The sequence below is a fragment of the Zalophus californianus genome, chromosome 10 (genome assembly GCF_009762305.2).
Source record: "Zalophus californianus isolate mZalCal1 chromosome 10, mZalCal1.pri.v2, whole genome shotgun sequence".
In the NCBI taxonomy this organism is placed as follows: Eukaryota; Metazoa; Chordata; class Mammalia; order Carnivora; family Otariidae; genus Zalophus; species Zalophus californianus.
In genome coordinates, this window is record NC_045604.1 from 81,768,993 (window position 1) to 81,787,307 (window position 18,315).

The window sequence follows — 18,315 nt, forward strand, 5'->3', positions numbered from 1 at the left end:
CATCATTTTACATCATTCATGGAATTAGAAATGCCTTTCCCTCCACTGGGTCAGAGTTCTATTGGGGCAAGCGCCGTGTCTTTCTAGCCGCTGTATCTCAGCATTAAACATGGCGCCCGGCCTACAGCAAAGACTCAAATGCTTGCTGAATGAGCAGATGAAGGTTTCTAAAGATCGAACGGAAGAGAGAGCCCATCTCCTCTCCTTGAGAAATGGAACAAGAGGAAACCAGCTTGCTTTGCAGCAAGAGAGACTTCAGTTAGCCGGGAAGAGCTTCATCCCCCTGCAGAGCTGGGACCAAGGGATGCTTGTTGCGCCGCCGCCTCACCTGCAGCTTGTGGACCTTGTCGTTGAGCTCGGCCCGGGCCCGCTCCCCATCGCTACACTTGGACTGCAGTTCCTGCAGCTGCACCTCCAGCTTCTTCTTCTTGTGCTCTACCTCCTGCTTGGCCTGGTTCAGGACCCGCAGCTCACCGGCCAGGTCGGCGTTCTCCTTCTCCAGCGTCTGCTTGTTCTTGTCTAGATTGGCCTTGGCCTGGCCAAGTAAACAGAGGGGAGGGAAGGCATTAGAGCTCGGGCCAGGAACGCATTTTAAGATCAGAACCTCTATCCCTTGGGGCATCTTCCTCTTTCCCTTTCCCTCTGCCAGTCAGGAAGGTTCTAAGGACCTGTGCTTGTTGCCTCAAGGGAGGGACGCGGTGAGGTGGGAGACACGCGGTCACTGTAAGACTTTCTGTATTCTGTTTTTCTAAAGCTCAAAGGTTGCAAACGAGCATTCCATGAGCTACATCCAACTTACTGTTATGTCCTGGTTGACCTAGTCTTAGTTGCCAACATTTTAGTAAAGAAATGTCACATAAATCTGGATTCCAGGGGCGCCTGGGTGGCTCAGTCTGTTCAGCGTCTGCCTTCGGCTCAGGTCATGATCCCAAGGTCCTGGGATGGAGCCCCACATCGGGCTCCCTGCTCAGTGGGCAGCCTGCTTCTCCCTCTGCCTCTGCCTTTCTCTGTCTCTCATGAGTAAATAAATCTTAAAATAACATTTAAAAAAATTTGGATTCCAGCTTCTTTATAAAAAAATTCTAGTGTTCTCTATCATGACAGGTGGTGGTTATACGGATGCATATATCTGTCAAAATTCATCAAACTTTACAGTTACAGGGTTTTACTTCATATACCTCAGGAATTCTGACATTTAAAAAACAAGACAAACATCATACTCAGTGGGGAGAAATGGAGAGCTTTTCCCCTAAGGTCAGGAACAAGATAAGCATGTCCACGCTCATCACTTTTATTCAACATAGTACCGCAAGGGGAAATGTACGTTGTAGTTACGATTAGCAAAATCTTATTTGTCCAACATGCACAAAGAATTGAGACAATGTCAAAAGTTAGTATTCAGATCTCACTTGACAAGAGGACACCAACAAGTGTCCTTTTATTCATCTGGAGGGGGTGGGGGGCTCAGTCCTGCACCGCGCTTTTCAGAGCGGTCCTAAGACCACCTGTATAAGGGCGGAAGATGGGGCCGGGGAGCTGCTCGTTAACAGGGCCACAGAGGAAATGAATTCGTGTTTGTAAAGCAATGGAACAGTATCTGGCTCATAGTCTGTGCGACATAAGGGGCTGGTGCCTTTATTTCCAAGTGCAGGAAAATTTGAGATTCTGATAGAAGCAGCGTGACCCAGCTCACAGGAAGGTGCTCAGTAAACCACCTCCTGAAGAATATTCACCTGGGCTGGTGACAGAAACAAATGCAAACTCCAACAAGTTTTAGGTAATGCTACCCCCACTTAGTCTAGCTTGAGGGAGATATCCAGAAAGTGCCAGGATGCTGGGAAGCCATATGGATATCCAGAAAGTGCCGGGAAGCCATATTCACTGAAGGTGAGGTATAGAATTCAGATCTTGAGGGGAAACAATCCGGATGTTGCAAGCTAAAAAGCTCCCCGCTGGGAATGAAACACAGGGAAATTCTCCCAAGGGAGAGGAAGTTCACCACAGAGCATTCAGAGGAGTGCTATTTCACTGCCCCACGTCCCATACATCCCAAATAGCCAACCATGGCGGGGAAAAGAACGTTAGATCCAGTCATTCTCAAACTCTGCCAGGGAGCTGTTTCCCTCCAATCTGCAGAGAAATTATACGATGTTCTCCATCTTAAGTTATCCTCCCAGAAGTTTTGCTAAATAGTGGCTTATCTCTGGGGGGCAGTGGATTATAGACTCTACCTCCTTGGGTTCAAATCCCCAGCTCGGTCACTAGCTGTGTGACCTTGGGTGAGTACCTACGTCATAGGTGGTTCTGAGGATCAACTGACATATATACAGTGAGCGCTTAATAAATGCTCTCGTGACCACTGTCATTACAATCTCGTAGGGCTGCCTATGTGTCTCAGCACAGACCCCGATCTGTAGTTATCGGAAGCTGTCACCATATCGCTCCTTTTGCGTGTGGTCACCAAAAAGATCAGGACGTACCCTCTTGAACTGCTCCAGCTGCTCGGTGAGTTCCTCCACCACCTGTGTGTGCTTCTGCCTCATCTCCTGGACCTGGGCCTCGTGGGAGCGCGTCTCCTCATCCAGGGCCTTCTTCAGCACCGTCACCTCCTGCTCTCTCTTGGCCCTGCGCACGAAGAACGCAGAGGGTGGCCGTTGGGGGGAGACGGGGCTTCACCTCAGACAGTGCTGTGCAAAGGAATGAGAAGCTCTCCCGGGACCCAGAGCTGAGGTCCCCATCAGCGGCCCCGCCCTGGCTGGGTGACCTCAGGGAAGTCACCTAACCTCTCTGGACCTGGCAGTTCCTCGGCTGCAAAATGAGGAGCATGGTTACTTGCCCAGAGACTCTCAAGGCCAGCAAATCAATACACAAGAATACTAAGGAACATGTTGAAAGAACATCTGTGAATTGCAAAATGTTCCTCAAATATTAAGATGAGCTCTTATTTATTGAGCACTTACTATATGCCAGGCTCTGACTTAAGTTCTTTATATACATCATTGTATATACCCTTCAGAGTCACCCTCAAAGGCAGATATACTAATTCTTCCAATTTACAGATGAGAAATCTAAGGCTGAGAGAGGGTAAGCAGTTTGCCTGTGTTGGTACAACCACTGTGTGACAGAGCCAGAATCTGAACCCACATGGCCTGGCTCTGAGCCCATGCGTTCAAATACTGCACTGGGCGTTTCTGGATCATTGGCCAGGTGGGGAGGGAGCAGAATTCTGTGCTGGCTTCTACGTACAGACAAAGGATGTGGCACAGGATGCATGCAAATGCATTTGTGTGTATGTTGAATGAATAAGCGACCTACTTTTGCTAAAGTCAGCATTCTTTACCTAGCAGGTGACCTGTTTTTGTTGTTTTTTTTGTGTGTGTATATGTGTTTGTTTTGGGGTGTTTTTTTTTTTTTTTTTTTGGTGCTGGTATCTGTGATCCTCCAGCGAATCTTAAGGACCCATCCCGCAAAGGTTATTTTAAAACATGTATCACAAAACTTAAACACACACTCTTGGAGACGGGAACCTGGAGAATTATTGACACACATAGACACACACATGAGAAGACAGGAAGGAATACACAAAAACGTTCACTGTGTTGGGGCCGAGGGTGATATTTTTGGTGTCTACGTTTCTATAGCTTTCAAATTGTTCTCGAATTGAGTTAAGTCCTACTACCATGATGCAAAATAAGATGAAAAAGGATCTATTACAGATGGTAGCTGTAGGACCTGAGATTCAGGATGTGCCTGGGGGCTGCCCCTCTCCCCACCCCCCCCAGCCACCCCATCCGTGCAGCCGGCGACGTGGTGGGAGCCATGGGCTCCGCGGGCTGGCCTCCCACCTGAGCTCCTGCTGGGTGGCCGTGCTGTCCAGCGTGTCCTCCAGCTCTGTCTTCAGCGCTTCCAGCTCCTCTCCCAGGTCCCGCTTCTGCTTCTCGGCCTTGTTTCTCGCGGCCCGTTCTGAGTCCAGGTCCTCCTGAAGGTCTGAGATGTGACCCTCCAGCTCCCGGATCTTCTTCAGAGCATTGTTCTTCTGAGCAATTTCATCGTCGAGCCTGCCGGGGACAGATCACCAGAATGAAGACCCCGGGGGTCTCTGGCCCCTGAGATCTCCCAACATCGCCCAAGATTGTTTCCTGGAACCAGATACTCATGTTCCGTAGACATCAAACCAGGTTCCACCCACGTCCCCGAGACACATTGGACCCCTTCTTGCCAGGTAGGACTGTTTGCTGATTAGGACTTGTCTGATGTAAAAAAACAGATTGTGGTGTGTGAGTGTGTGAGTGTGTGTGTGTGAAAGCAGAGCCTGGTCCCAGACTACCCAGGTGCCTCGTTCACACCAGGAGCTTAATAGATGCTTTGTGAACACGGACAATTATTTCTCCTTAACAACTACTTTTCTTTCTTTCTTCCTTTTGCTCAAACAGTGGCTGAGTGCCTGCTCCATGCAAAGCACTTGGCCAGGTACTGCATGGGGAGATATTAAAACCAGGGCGCCCCCGTGTGGGGGACGTGGCGACCGTGGGCCAAGGTGGGATGTGAGAAGCATTGTCTGAATGGCTTGGAGTGCGTGAGGACTTTCGTGGAAGGCAGCTCCCTCCTGACGCATGGTGGGGCTGGCCTCTTGCTTTGCTGTGGTGGAAGGAAAGCGAACAACATGAAAGAGGGCCCAGAGGCAAGATTCCTCAGGGCAAGGGGAGGTGAGCACCTCGATCGTACTGAGCTTGGGAACGGTGAGCAGCAAGAGAGAAAGCTAAATGTTCGGGTTGGGGTCAGGCTGTGCAGGACAGGAGCCTGGCCTTCCCTGCAAAAACCAGCAAAGTCTTCCGTGAAGGTTCACAACCCAGGTGATGCTTCTGGCCCATCACCCTAGCACCATCCTGCAGCACACACTGGGAGCCAAAGAGCTGGCCAGGGGGACCAGTCAGAAAGTTCTGGGGCTCAGATCCCAGCTCATGGTCCCTCCTCTCGCCCCAAGCCCAGCTTATTGCTCAGTGACATGGAGATCGCAGCAGAGTCCCTGGCCCGGTGTGTGCCTGAAGTTACTGCCTGGGAAGAGCTTGGCACACGGTGAACAGAAAAATCCCCGTTAGTTGTCGCTGCATTCCCGGTGCGAGGCTGTTAGTGTGAACCCAGCCAGGAGCTGGGAGAAGGGCCAACAGGGGACGGGGCACAGACACGTTTCTGAGGACCGGCAGAATCTGAGGGCTGCTGCAGTCTGGGGGTGGGAGGAGAGCAGGGCGGGGTCGAACGGACTCCGTGGGCAACTGCAGACGAGAAGGGCCTGGACATCCAAGAGGCAGATGCGGCGGGAGGAGGGGAGATGTGGAGAGAGGATGAGTTTGGAGGAAAGAGAGGAAAGTGGGTGGCGTGGTTCTGGAGGTGCAAGCAGGACAGGGGAGGCACCCCGGAGCCTGGAGGCCTGCCTGGAGGAGGAAGAAGGACGGGGCCCACTGCGGTGCCCCGCCAGCCATACTACCTGCTCAGGGCCACCTGCAGTTCCTCCTCCTTCTTGGCCAGCTGCATCTTGAGCTCCGCAATCTGTGCCTGCAGGTCAGCTATCTGCTCGTGGAAGTCACTGGCCTCCCCCTCCAGCTTCCGCTTCAGCTTCTCCAGCTCCTGCCGACTCTTCTCCTCCTTCTTCAGCCGCACTACGACAAAGCCGGGGCCCTCAGCAGGTGCGCACTACCAGAAAGGCACCCAGAGGCCAAGTCTTTCTGCTCCCGCAATTCACGAACATGCACGTGAACACGCACGCGCGCACACACACGTTCCCACCGGTAATTGTCACGGCCCAGACCACCAGATAGTGGCAGGAAAGTTAGGGCTGATGAGAAGCACCTTTATTATTAGTGGTGTGTCAGCTGGGGGAGCCTCGAGAGGGTCGTACCTCCCCTGAAGTCATCTGCCATGCTCAGATTTGCTCTCTGATTTTATTTTTCAATTTAGTTTAATTTATTTATTTGAGAGAGAGAGAGCGCAGGAGTGGGAGGGAGGAGCAGAGGGAGAGGGACAAGCAGACTCCCCGCCGAGCAGGGAGCCCGATGCAGGGCTCGATCCCAGGACCCTGGGATCATGACCCGAGCCGAACGCAGACGCTTAGCCGACTGAGCCACCCAGGCGCCCCAGGTCTCTGATCTTAAAACATCCATTTGAAACCCTCTTCGAGGGAGCCGGTTTACCTTCCAGTTCTGAAATCATAGATTCATGCTTGTTTTTTAGCTTGGTAAGGTTCTTAGCCTTCTCTTCCTCTTCTGCGAGATTCGTTGTTAAGTCACTAATCCTCTCTTCGAGGAGTTTTCGCTCCTTTTGGGGGAAAGAAAAAGAAATATCGGAAGCTTTTTTTTTTCCTCTTCTCCAGATTCCACGTTTCATTTTTAGTCATTTCCGGATAAACAGTTGGAAGGAAAATCTGCATGAACACCAAAGACAACCCCTAGCTTTAAAATGATAAAGAGAAACTCCTTAACAGTCATTCCCGGAAACCCAGCCACTTCCCATCTCATGCGACCTCTGCCCCGCACACTTCATGGTCCAGGCAATCACACCCTTATCCCCCTTCCTCCCACAGGCCAGCTCTTCCCTGCCACAGGGCCTTTGCACACACAGGACCAGCTGCTGAGCTGCTTCTCCACGCCCCTTCCAACTACTCTTCGTTCTTCAGGTTGCCTCTTAAATGTCACTTCCTCCAGGAAGCCTTCCCTGAATACCTCGCTTCCATCTCCTAATGCTCTATTTTTATACTATGGTGAACACCCTCTTCAGAAGCCTGTGAGGGTCATTAGTGGTTAGGTGTTTCCTGCCTCCCTAGAGCATGAGCCCCACCAGGGCAGGGCTCCCCTTCCCCATGCATGCTCTGCACCCCAAACCATGCATGCTCTGTACCTGCTTAGTGGTCCCTGCCTCGGGTGACCTACTCATCCCGGGTGGCACGGGGACTTTTCCAGTTTGGCCACTGAAAGTCCCACATCGCAGAAGGCCTTCAGTCCCAGGCAAACCAGGACCGCGGGTCACCCTATTGCTAACCGGAAGCGGCCTGAGAGAATGCGGGAGAGGCCCCCAGTCTCAGGCACACGCGGCTGCTCTCGCACAACTCGGGGTCTCCACTGGCATGGAATTTCTGAGACCTGCTCCATGGCAGCCCTGGTCCTGGTGGGACCGCTGGGCACCCCACCCATGGGGTCCACCTGCCTCTAGACGGCAGTCAGGAAGGCCGCCTCCAGCATCTTGTATTTGGCCAGAAAGGGAAAGCATCTGGAGTGCTTAGCCCCGGCGAGCCTGCCAGGTTAATGCAGGAACTGGCGCCACTCACTCACTTTTGACAGCTTATTGTTCTGATCGTCCATGACCAGAATATCGTCCTCCAGTTTCTTGATCTTGGCCTCGGCCGTGACCTTCTCGAGCTGTAGCTTCTGCCTCGCAGCTTCCTCCTCCTCCAGTTGTTCTTCCAGATCCTTTGCGGGTAAGGGAAAGGAATCACAAGCCTCGCTCCCAGCGGGATCCCTCTCTCGGAGCTTGGGGGCTGACCCTCGTGGAGACTGGGCCTCGGGGCTGACCCTTGCGGAGGCTGGGCCTCACGGCCCCCTGTGCTCTGTGGTCTCCTTTTACTGGAAATAAAAGGTTTGGGAAACCACTGGCTTCATGGAGCCTCAGTCTTCCCATCTGTCAAATGGGGATAGTAAATACTGTGTGGTTTTAAAATGTGTCCCCGAGTTCTCCGGTACTCTTCCCTTCACGAGGTAGAGGCTCATTCCTCTCCCCATCAGTGTGGGCTGGATTTAAGGGGAAGCCATGAGGTGTAATGTCCGCGATTAGGCTAGAAGAGGCACTGTGGCCTCCCCCCTCTGTTCCCTCTCTTGATTCGCCCCTCTTGGGGGAAGCCAGCCACCATGTAGTCCTGAGGAGATGCTCCCTCCACCCCCCTACCCCCCAGTGAGGAGCTGAGGCCTCCTGACTATAGCCACAGGAGCAAGCCATGCGGTCGTGGGTCCTCCAGCCCTGGGCTCACATCCCGACTGCAACCTCAGGACAGACTCTCAGCCAGAACCTCCCAGCTGAGCCACTTGCAGACTCCTGACCCGTTATCCCAAGCCGCTAAGTTCTGGGTGGTGTTTCGTCCTGCAACAAGGGCTAACTGACATGATTACCCCTCACACGGGGTTGCGAGGAGGAGAAAAGGGGTTTGCACACAGAGGCCAGGGCAGGAGAACAGAGCGGGCTCTCCAGGAGACCACTCTGGCTGCGTGGCCCTACCCGGGCAGACAGCTGATCCGCTCCAAGCTTTAGTCCCCAGCAGGGGACATACCTGACCACATGCCCCTCGCAGGCCTGCAGTGAGGGCCAGATGATAAGGCAGCTGCCCCTGTGGGGCCTTACCAGCATCTGCTGGGCCATTTTCTTCTTCTCGGCCTGCAGCTGTTGGCCCCGGTCTTCCTCCTCCTCCAGGCGGGCCTCCATCTCATGCAGGATCTCCTCTAGTTCCTGCTTCTTAGCAGCCAGCCGGACGCGCATCTCCTCGGCCTCGGCGTACAGCTCTGTCTCTGCTTGCAGCTGCTCCTGCAGCAGGTTCTTCTCCTCGGTCAGCTGCAAGTGGCGAGCAGGGAGGTGGCCGTGAGTCCTGTAGGGGTGCGCCTGCCCGCCCCCCGCAGCCCCCGCCGTGCTCCGGGCCGCTACCTGTGAGTGCTTCTGCTCCAGCTCCTTGAGCTCGCTCTCGGCCTTCTGCTGCCGCTCCTTGGTCTTCTGCAGCTCGTCTTCCTTGGCCTGCATCTCCTCCTCCTGCCGTGTCACCTGCAGCAGGGGCTTCACCTGCACGCACACCATCAGCCGTCACTGGCTTCCATGGTGCAAGGAAGGTGGAAGCTCTCCTAATGCCTCAGCTCAGCGGTTCTCAACCAGGGACCGGTTTATACCATCCCACACCCCCGAGGGGACGCTTGGCAATTTCTGGGGACAGTTTGGGCTGTCCCAACTGGGGTGGGGAATCCTACCAACACCTATGGGTACGGGCCAGGGGTGCTGCTGCAGATTCTAGAAAGCACGGGACAGCCCCCACAACACGGGATTACCCATCCCAAAACACCAAGAGTGCCGAGGTTGAGAAATCATAAACTATGGGGCGCCTGGGTGGCTCAGTCTGTTAAGCATCTGCCTTTGGCTCAGGTCATGATCCCAGGGTCCTGGGATCGAGCTCCGTGTCGGGCTCCCTGCTCCGCGGGAAGCCTGCTTCTCCCTCTCCCACTCCCCCTGCTTGTGTTCCCTCTCTCGCTGTCTCTCTCTCTGTCAAATTAAAAAAAAAAAAGAAAAAGAAAAGAAAGAAAGAAATCATAAACTAGAGCAACCGAAAAAGGCGCCCAGTGGAAAGGAAAAAGTCTCTCCTCCCATTTAGTCCCTTCCCAGAGAGAGAATTACTGCTGACCAACTGGCATATTTCATTCCAAGGAGAAAAGGGGAAAAGAAATCTCCTACGTTCCACCTCCCCATCAAGGTCACTACATGCGCTGTTGGCTTTCCCCACCAGTCTCTTTTCTCCTACGTGTTTAAAAAATACACCCCGCAGATCATGCTGTCTGATTTTCTATGCCGCATCCTATACTTAAAACTACAAGATAATTATGACCCCATGCTGTTCTGTCACCTTTACACCTTTGTTTTTTTGATAGCTGCCATTTTTGTGGAATAGAAGCGGTGACAGAGGACATCGCTGTCTTACTCCTGGCTTCAGGGGAAAAGCTCTCAGTTTTGTCCCCCATTAAGGATGATGCTAGCTGTGGGTTTTTCATAGCAGGCCCTTACTCTGTGGAGGTAAGTTCCCTCTACACCTGCTTTGTTGGGGGTTTTCAGATAGCCATCCCCCTTAAGAGTTGCAAAGTATCCCATCGATGGATGAGTCTGTTAGGGGCTGGGTGCTGACATTCTGCTACCATAAATAAGATCCACGATGAACGCCCCCAATTCCTGATTTCCAGAGAATGGTGGTGCTTTGTGAAAGAGCCATTTGTGTAACATTCTCGAAAGGGCAAAATCACAGGGAGGACAGATGAGCGGTGTGGGGCTATTCGGGGGGAAGTGGGTGTGGCTGGAAACAAGCAACCTGAGGGATCCCTGTGGAAATGCTCTGGATCCGAGTCAGGGTCATGGATAACCCACGTGCCAAAGAAGGGGGAGGGGCGCCTTCTTGGGCTGAACTACGGACAGGCGAGGTTTGACTCTGAGCCCCCGAGTGCACGCGGGGCCCATCAACCAAACGCGACCCCACAGCGGGAGCATCTGGGGCGCAGGGCCCAGGTGGAGGGCCCCAACAGACGAGGGGTCCGCGGCACTCACTTTGGTGAACAGCCTCCACCACTGCCAGTTCCGCAGCTTGAGGTAGGCGGCGCAGTTCCTCTGAATCACCTTCATGGCTGTCAGCTGTTGCTGCCGCTTGGCAAAGGCCCTGGGGAGGGTGGAGGGGGTGCCGTGAGAAGCCCCGGGTGGGGGTTGGTGGGGGTCCAAACCCTGTCTCCCTGGATCGTCTGCAGCATCCTGCCCCGCGGCATCCCAAAAGCAAGATGCACCTGTCTGGCTTGTGATTTTGTGACTCACGTGAGGATGTTCCCCCACCCCCACTCCCCATTCTCTCCAGCTCAGATTCTTCAGGAAGCTCTGAGCATCAGCACATGCATATTATCTGGGCAACGACCACTTCAATCATCTGGAGGCCAGAGCCTTTCTGGGCAGCCGGTGGGCGGCAAGGAAAACCCCCAGCTCACGAAACACCGTGGACTCAGAGCTGTGGTCCAAACGACACCTAGGAAATCAATCTATGCTACACCATTCCTAAGGGGGATCTTACACATCTCCAGCTGCGCCTTGTCTTCCCTAAAGCTGAGTGACTGACAAACCTACTCTTTCTTCGGGTGCATCTTAGAAATCTCAAGTCTGATTCAGAACCAGTGCTCTTTGTGTCTAAGGGCTGATGGGTTTGCAAAACCACTGCCAAGGGAGCTAAATGGATCCTCTTTCCTCTGCTCGGCTGCCATCTTGAAACATGGGTGAACTTGAAGAATGATGCTGCTCCAGTTCGCAGAGGTGGGAGGGTGTATCAGAGAATTTACTTATGAAATTTAACCACTTAGGGCTGTCCCTGGACTATGAGCCCCCCAGTTCTGGCCTTCACCATCTTGGTTGTGGCCTTCACCGTCTTGGTTCTGACCTTCACCCTCTTGGTTGTGTCCTTCACCATCTTGGGTCCACTTGGCAATGAATGAGCCTTCTGAATCCCTTTTGAACATGGGGGTATGGACACAGCCAAATCCTCTTTCCTCCAATCCTTACCATTTTCTCACACTTTTGAAATGACAACCTGGCCCTGTTCTTAACCCTCTTCGTGCACTTCAACTCCTCACAAACAACCCCACGGGGCAGGAATGAGTATCCTCATTCTTCAGTGGAGAGATCGGAGCCTCAGAGAGAGAAAGAAACTCGCCCAAGTTCACCAGCAAGTAAGGGGGGAGGCAGGACGAAGGCCTTTAAAACAAGGGCGCATCCCTACAATGGTAGAGTTTCTGCCTCTATAACAAGTAGCTACCGGTTGATCAGGATGCTTCCTAAAGCAGGTGGCCTCTTAGAAGCAGGGAAGCAGAACATGAGGCCACAGAGCACCCCCGCATCCCCCGAGAAGGGCATGTTTCTGGGCTGTCTGCAGGGAGGCAACAGCACTCGGGTCCTTACTTCCTGGCCAGGTAGCCACGACACATGGCCTGGAAAGCCATGATGACATCGGTGATCTTCAAGTCCCTTTCCTCCTCCAGGTGTGCCAGGACCCCCGTCCGGAAGAAGATTTTGCTCTGCCCGATTCTGTACAAGTTGGGGTCCAGTTCTAGGGCTTTGATCTGCAGAAGGAAGGGGGACAGGTGCTCTCGTTCTCAGCTGTGACAGTGTCCATTAGGCGTGTTTAAGGAAGGGCCTACCCCAATGAGTTCCTGGCAGTGCCCCCAGGGATCCCTGGGGAGGGGCTGGGGCAGGGCTCACCATGAGAATGCAGGCCTGCTTCCCGTCCATGAAGCCTTTGGGAATGGCGTTGGCAGCCAGGATCTCGTAGCTGGAGACACGGGGCAGATGCCACTGATCAGATGCCTCTCCGGCGTCCTTCCATCCCGCCACCTGGCCTGGCTCACCCCCTGCCCCCTGCGGACCCCAACCCCTATGCCTGGCCCCAGCAGGCTCACCGTTGGCGGAACTCCTGGAAGACGATCCTGTTGGGGAAGCCCTGACGGCAGATGCGAATGCCTTCCAACACCCCGTTGCAGCGTAGCTGCTCCAGCACCAGGAAGGCATCCAGCTTGCCAGACTGCAAGGGCAGAGAGGCCAGTGGACCGGGGGGCTGGGACTCAGGGAGCAGCAAGCCCCAAATCTCAGGCCTGGGTGACCCATCGTCAGGCCACCAAGGTTGACAGAGACACCTCACCAGGTGAGGTCTCAGCTGAGGGTTCAGTGCCACTTGTCTTGTACTTGGTGGCACCAGCATCACCTGGCTAGAAGCTGGGGCTTCCTCCCCATCACCTCTCCTTCCCTCACTTCCTCTCCATCACTGGTTCTACAGAAGCTACCTCCCAGATAACTCCCAATGGGCCCACTGCTGTCCACTGCCACCCACTCACCATCACCACCCCCTCCTACCTGCTTTCTGCTCTTGTCTTGCCTCCCTCTGCAACCTCTCATTCTGTTTCCCTAACATCAGTCTGATCATGACATACCCCTGCTTTTAAAAGCCCCAAAGGCCTCCTCTGGTCAATCCACAAGAGAGTGCCACAACCCAGTTCCTGTCAAGATATTCAGCCCCATCTCTCCCCAATCCCTGCCTCACACCATCACATGCCAACATGAAATGACCTAGTGTTTCACTGCCTAGACCTTTCATTTCTCAGCTCACATCTTTGCTTCTACTGGTCCCATTGCCTAGGATGCCTTCTCCACCCTGCCTTCCACTTCACCAAGTTGATGCCTACTCGTTCCCAAGGCAGCGTTCTCTGAGCCCTTAGGCTAGAGTGGGAGCCCCAGCTGCACGGTGTTCTTGTAATTTACCACATTACATGGTGCATATCAGCTTGTGTGTCTCTCCCCCACCGGGTCTCCCATGACATCAGCACTACTGACATCTTGGGCTGGATTATTCTCTGCTTCTCCCTCTCTGGGGGCTGCCCTGTGTGCCACAGGGCGTTTAGCAGCATCCCCGGCTTCTTCTATACACTGGATATGAACAGCAGCTCCCTCCCAGTTATGACAGCCAACGAAGTCTGCAGACATGGCCAGATGTCCCCTGGGTGAGGGGGGCATGACTGCTCCAGCTGAGCATCCCTGCCCTAGATCACCATAAGAAACCTGCAGGCAAGGACCACAATTTATCCAGCCCTGTATCCTCAACACTGGGCATAGGTGCAGCTCAGTAAATATTGACCGGAATAATGAATGTATGAGTGCTTGGATGCCCTGGACAGAAACTCCAGGGTTGAAAGTCCCTTCCATCCCTTGCCTTCCTTTGCCTCCAGGATGGGGGATGGGTCCCCAATTCAGACAAACTTCTACCCATGTCAGATGGAACCTGTGGGGTACAGAGTCAGGCTTTCCTCCTGCCCCTCTACCATGGTCTGCCTCTCCCTTTCCCAAAGCCCCCTGATGATATCCCCAAGGAGGACATTCTGACCCCTGAGGAGCCAGGCAGGTGGCCTCACCCTCTTCTCGTGGTTGGGGATGATGCACCGCACAAAGTTGGGTGTGGTATTGCGTAGTGTGGTCATCAGCTTCCCCAGCTGCTCTTTGTACAGCTGCCCCACCGTACGGAACATGCCCTTCTTGGTCTTGGAGGCGCTGGGCAGTGAGCTCTCTGTCATCTTGGCCATCTGGTCCAGGCCCACGATGCGGTCCACTGTGGGGCACATTAATGTTGGTGTCAGCCTCTGGCCCATGCCGCAGGGGCCCTCCACCCCCACAATAGGCCAGAGGACCAGGCCCAGAGGGTGGAAGACCCCAAGTCCTCTGCTCCCTTTTGGTGGGCACCGCCCCCCATTCTTTCCTCTGGGGGCCAACACCTTTCCTCTAGCAAGAGGTAAGGGGAGGTGTGCAGAGTATTGCTTTCCATGTATTGTCTATTTGGGAAATCTGAAAGCCCTTGAATGACAGAAAGAACAAATTCTCTCTCATGTTGTCACAGAGACCTGGGAATAAATCTTGATCTTGCCACTGCCTTGGCCTGTTGCCAGTTTGTGCCTCAGTTTCTCCTTCTACAAAATGGTGGTAACAACAGCATCTACTTCTTAGGGCAGGAAGAAGCAAATAAAGGCTGACCCCTCCCACCTGCCTTCAGTCCTTCATCTACCAAGAAATATTTATTGAGAGCCTACTATGTGCCAGGCCCTACAGATACAGCCATGAACAAAGACCATGTGTCTCCACACACACCCTAGGTCATATTCTATGGATATTCTAGTGGAAAGAGACCAACAATGATGACATATGTAAGTATACAATATTCCAAGTGGTGCAGCATGCTTACAAAGATAAAGCAGGGTAAAGGGGGAGAGAAAGAGTAATGGGGGTGATCTCTCTGATAAGTTGAGTGAGCTATTAGGTAGATATTCAGAGAAATAATATTCTGGACACAAAGTATAGCCAACACTCTAAGGTAGGAATCTGGCACATTAATATTCAACAAGGAATAGGTGATGGTGTTATTGGTGGTGTTGATGGTAGCATTACAACCACCAAGGCTCTTTTTCTTTCAGAACAGAATGAAAGACTCCCACCATCCCAGTGGATGCTGCACATGCTGAGCTCAAACCACTGGCATTGCTATGAATTTCCCTCAATGCACAGCTTTGGCTGCACCCTACAAATTTTGGTAAGTTGTGTTTTCCTTTTTTTTTTTTTAGTTCAAAATATTTTAAAATTTCACTTGAGAAAATTAAATAACACACCAAGACACTTCTAAATAAGACACGGGGACCATGTGCCATTTAAAAGTTTAACCTCCATGTATTTTGGGATTTTCCAACTAGCTTTCTCTTATTGATTTTAGTTTAATTCCACAGTGGTCCAAGAGCAGATACTGTATGCTTTCTATTCTTTTAGATTCATTAAGGTGTGTCTTATGGCCCAGAATGTGGTCTAGCTTGGTGGAAGTTCCATGTGAGCTTGAGAAGAATGTGCCTTCTGCTGTTACTGGATGAAGCAGTCTATAGATGACAGTTCTATGCAGTTGGCTGATGGTGGTTCAGTTTAACTTCACTGGCATTAGGATACCCTATTTCTGCTCCTTGTACTCAGTTAGGGTCCATGTAATAAAGTCTTTGCTTGTCTCTGTCTCCTGCAAGACTCTGGGCTCCTTGAGGGAAGGGCCTTGCTGAAATAGTCACAAATCCCAGGGTGAGATGCCATCACCCGATCCCATGGCCCGGAACATGGTGAGCACTCAGTAAATGTTGGCACAACAGAACTCCTCCTCCAGCATTTTCTACCATGCTTAAAACAAAGGTGTCCAGGCCTATAAGCCCAAGGTCCACAGGCTCTGTGCAAAGACACAATCCACTATGGGCACCGAGGTCCTGGAACAAAAGCAGAAAACCCCACCACACCTAACAGTCATCGCAGAAGCAGGCATGTATTGAGCCTTTACTATAGGACTGGCAGGTGCTAAGCACTTCACATGGATTATTTCTTGGCTGGTTCTCAGAGGGAACCCAAGTGTGGTCCCCAGAGCAGTGGTACCACCACCACCACCTAGGAACTTGTTAGAAATGCAAATTCTCAGGCCCCGCTTGGACCTGCTGAATCAGAACCTCTGGGGGATGGCCCAGCTATCTGAGTTTTGACAAGTCCCCCAGGAGATTCTGAAGCATGCTCAGGCTTGAGCCCCCGGTCTAATTCTACCCTCACAATAATCCTAGGAGAGTCGGGGACTATTCTTATCTTCCTGGTTTTACTAAGGTGGACCCTCAAGCTTAATGACGTCAAGAGACTTGTCCAAGATGACACAGCTAGTGCGTGGCAGAGACAAAATCACAGTCAAGTCTTTCTGACTCCAGATGAGAAGTCACCATGCCTCCTGCACTGTTTTTTCTGTTACCACCCGCACCCTGATTTAGGGACCTTCTCCCTGGGGCCTGGGTGTGGGAATGAGGAGGCAGGGGTCACCACTCCAGAAGTGGCTGAACGTATCACCTTCACACCCTGCCCTCTCCCCACCCCCCACAGGCCCACCCTTCCTGGGAGCAGGGGTGCAAACCAGGGGCAGCTGGAAGGAGGCAGAGCACTCTGTACCCTGTCTCCCAGCTCCCGCCAGCAGGCCCTTACCATCCTTCCACAGGTCGGCCACGAACTTGTCCGAGGACGCATTGAGGAGGGAAGTCACGTTGTCATTCAGCGGGTCCATGTTCTTGGTCAGCCAGGCACTGGCATTGTAGTCCACCTGCCAAGGATCACCCCACCAGTCAGGTGCTTCTGCCTCTGTTACAAATGAAGACCAGGGCCCAAGGCCTCCAGTTTCCCTCCCGGATCTTGCCAGGTCAGAGAGGAAATGGTGTTAACAGCCACTGTGATGGGACTCCTCAAACGCCCATGAAGAGGCTGACAGATCAGTACTTTAAAGGGCCTTGTGCACGCTGAAATGGAAGCATCCTGTAAAAGAGCTCTCAGGGGTTACTATGGGCTGTGGGCTGCTACGGTGATCGCCAGGCCCGATCGGAGAGGGGACTGAAAAGAGCCACTTGGAAAGCAGGAAAGAGGAAAGTGTTATTCCGTGTGCTTAAGGGAATGCATACGCCCTTGAGTTTGGGTAGGTGCTGGCAAACTTTTTTTTTTTTTTTTTTTTTTTGGTAAAAGGCCCAGAGAGTAAACATTTTCAGCTCTGCAGGGCACAACATCTCTGTCATGCTGGGTCACAGGCAGCCAAAGACTTTATGTAAACATAGGAGCTATGCGCCCATAGAAGTTTATTTACGGAAACAGGCTGTGGATCAGATGTGGCATGTGGGCCGTGGTTTGCCAGCCCCCCTCCCCTCCCCAACCTGGTACAGGGCATTGCCTGTTCGCATGAGGCGGGGGTTGGGGGGGGGGCCCTGGAGAGACAATAAAATACTCAGATTCTGCAAGCCAGGCCAACCTGGGTCTTTTCTACGTTATGCAGGACCCTCAGGAACCACAGGGGAAGCACCTGTGTATTTACAGCTCTCACATGATGATCCTCATTATCATGAAGAAGGAGGGAGGGAGGGAGGAAGAGGAGGAAGAAGAAGACAAGGAGAAGGAAGAAGACAACCGTCACGTATTTCCCTGGACGGCACAGGCGGACAGTGGTGAGCTCAAGGCTGGGATAAGGGAGAGATTTGTTGGACCCAAAAATGTGTTTATGGGTCATCCCATCCCAGCTGGCCCTTCCTCTTGGGTTTAAATTGTAGCTGGAAGGATTCAGCGTCTATACAAGAAACAATCGCCTGGTCACCCTGGTTGGAATATGGTATAGAGGGTGGAATAGACACTCAGAACATACATAAGAAGACTTGCTTGGATTTGGCTCACACCAGAGGCCTTTCGGCTCTGCCATACCCAAACCACTCCTGCTTGGAACACCCCAGCTGGTCCCCGGGGACAGGGAGAGCCCTGGGGCCTGCGGCTGATACCTTCCCGGCATAGTGGATGATGGAGAACTCCGTTTTGTCCTTGAGCTGCTTGGGCTTCTGAAACTTGGGGTGGTTGCCCTGCTCCGTGCACAGCTTCTCCACGAACGACTTGTCTGTGGCCTTGGGGAACCAGCACTCCTCATCCAGCAGGGCCAGCACCCCGGGAGGGTTGTTCTATGGGAAACAAGGAAGGCAGGATCACAGCTAGGGTACCCGAAATTGGGGCTTGCTGGAAAGAACTGGCCACTGAAACACACCCTAGGCAGCCCCCTGGCTCTATCACCTCTTCTAAATGGATTTATATCTTCCACTCCCATAGATCCATCCTCAAATTACCCTGTGTCCAGGGGACCCGCACTGGGGGGGGACCCGCACTGGGGAGGGACCCGCAGGCACCAACAGAACATGTTTGTTGCTGCCCCCTAGTGGACAGAACACACGGACCAGCACGAAGATCTCACCCTTGAATTTGTTGCTTTACGTAGAAATTTACCTCAGGGTTCCTTTGAATAAAGCCCGTCTCTGTGGCCCAGACAGGCTAAGCCAAGGTGCCAGGAACACAGCCAAACTTACACACATGCCATTTACTCTGCTGGAATGGTCTGCACTTTTTAGACTCAGATCAGGGAAGTATTTCTTTTCTTTTCTTTTTTTAAGG

The 18,315-nt window shown here is 52.8% G+C and overlaps 1 protein-coding gene across 5 annotated transcripts in view; it reads right to left on the reverse strand.

Annotated features, from left to right (window-relative positions):
* MYH11 (myosin heavy chain 11) overlaps positions 1 to 18,315 on the reverse strand; it is a 108,167-nt gene that overhangs the window by 14,972 nt on the left and 74,880 nt on the right. For all 5 annotated transcript variants that reach the window (XM_027614100.2, XM_027614099.2, XM_027614097.2 and 2 more), the window contains 15 exons: positions 17,658 to 17,831; positions 16,333 to 16,447; positions 13,716 to 13,909; positions 12,213 to 12,334; positions 12,016 to 12,085; positions 11,716 to 11,876; positions 10,330 to 10,438; positions 8,680 to 8,811; positions 8,383 to 8,589; positions 7,323 to 7,460; positions 6,189 to 6,312; positions 5,486 to 5,657; positions 3,846 to 4,058; positions 2,481 to 2,625; positions 329 to 535 (listed from right to left, as the gene is read on the reverse strand). In XM_027614100.2, coding sequence (XP_027469901.1) covers positions 329 to 535; positions 2,481 to 2,625; positions 3,846 to 4,058; positions 5,486 to 5,657; positions 6,189 to 6,312; positions 7,323 to 7,460; positions 8,383 to 8,589; positions 8,680 to 8,811; positions 10,330 to 10,438; positions 11,716 to 11,876; positions 12,016 to 12,085; positions 12,213 to 12,334; positions 13,716 to 13,909; positions 16,333 to 16,447; positions 17,658 to 17,831 — 2,283 coding nt within the window. The remainder of the gene's footprint in view (positions 1 to 328; positions 536 to 2,480; positions 2,626 to 3,845; positions 4,059 to 5,485; positions 5,658 to 6,188; positions 6,313 to 7,322; positions 7,461 to 8,382; positions 8,590 to 8,679; positions 8,812 to 10,329; positions 10,439 to 11,715; positions 11,877 to 12,015; positions 12,086 to 12,212; positions 12,335 to 13,715; positions 13,910 to 16,332; positions 16,448 to 17,657; positions 17,832 to 18,315) is intronic.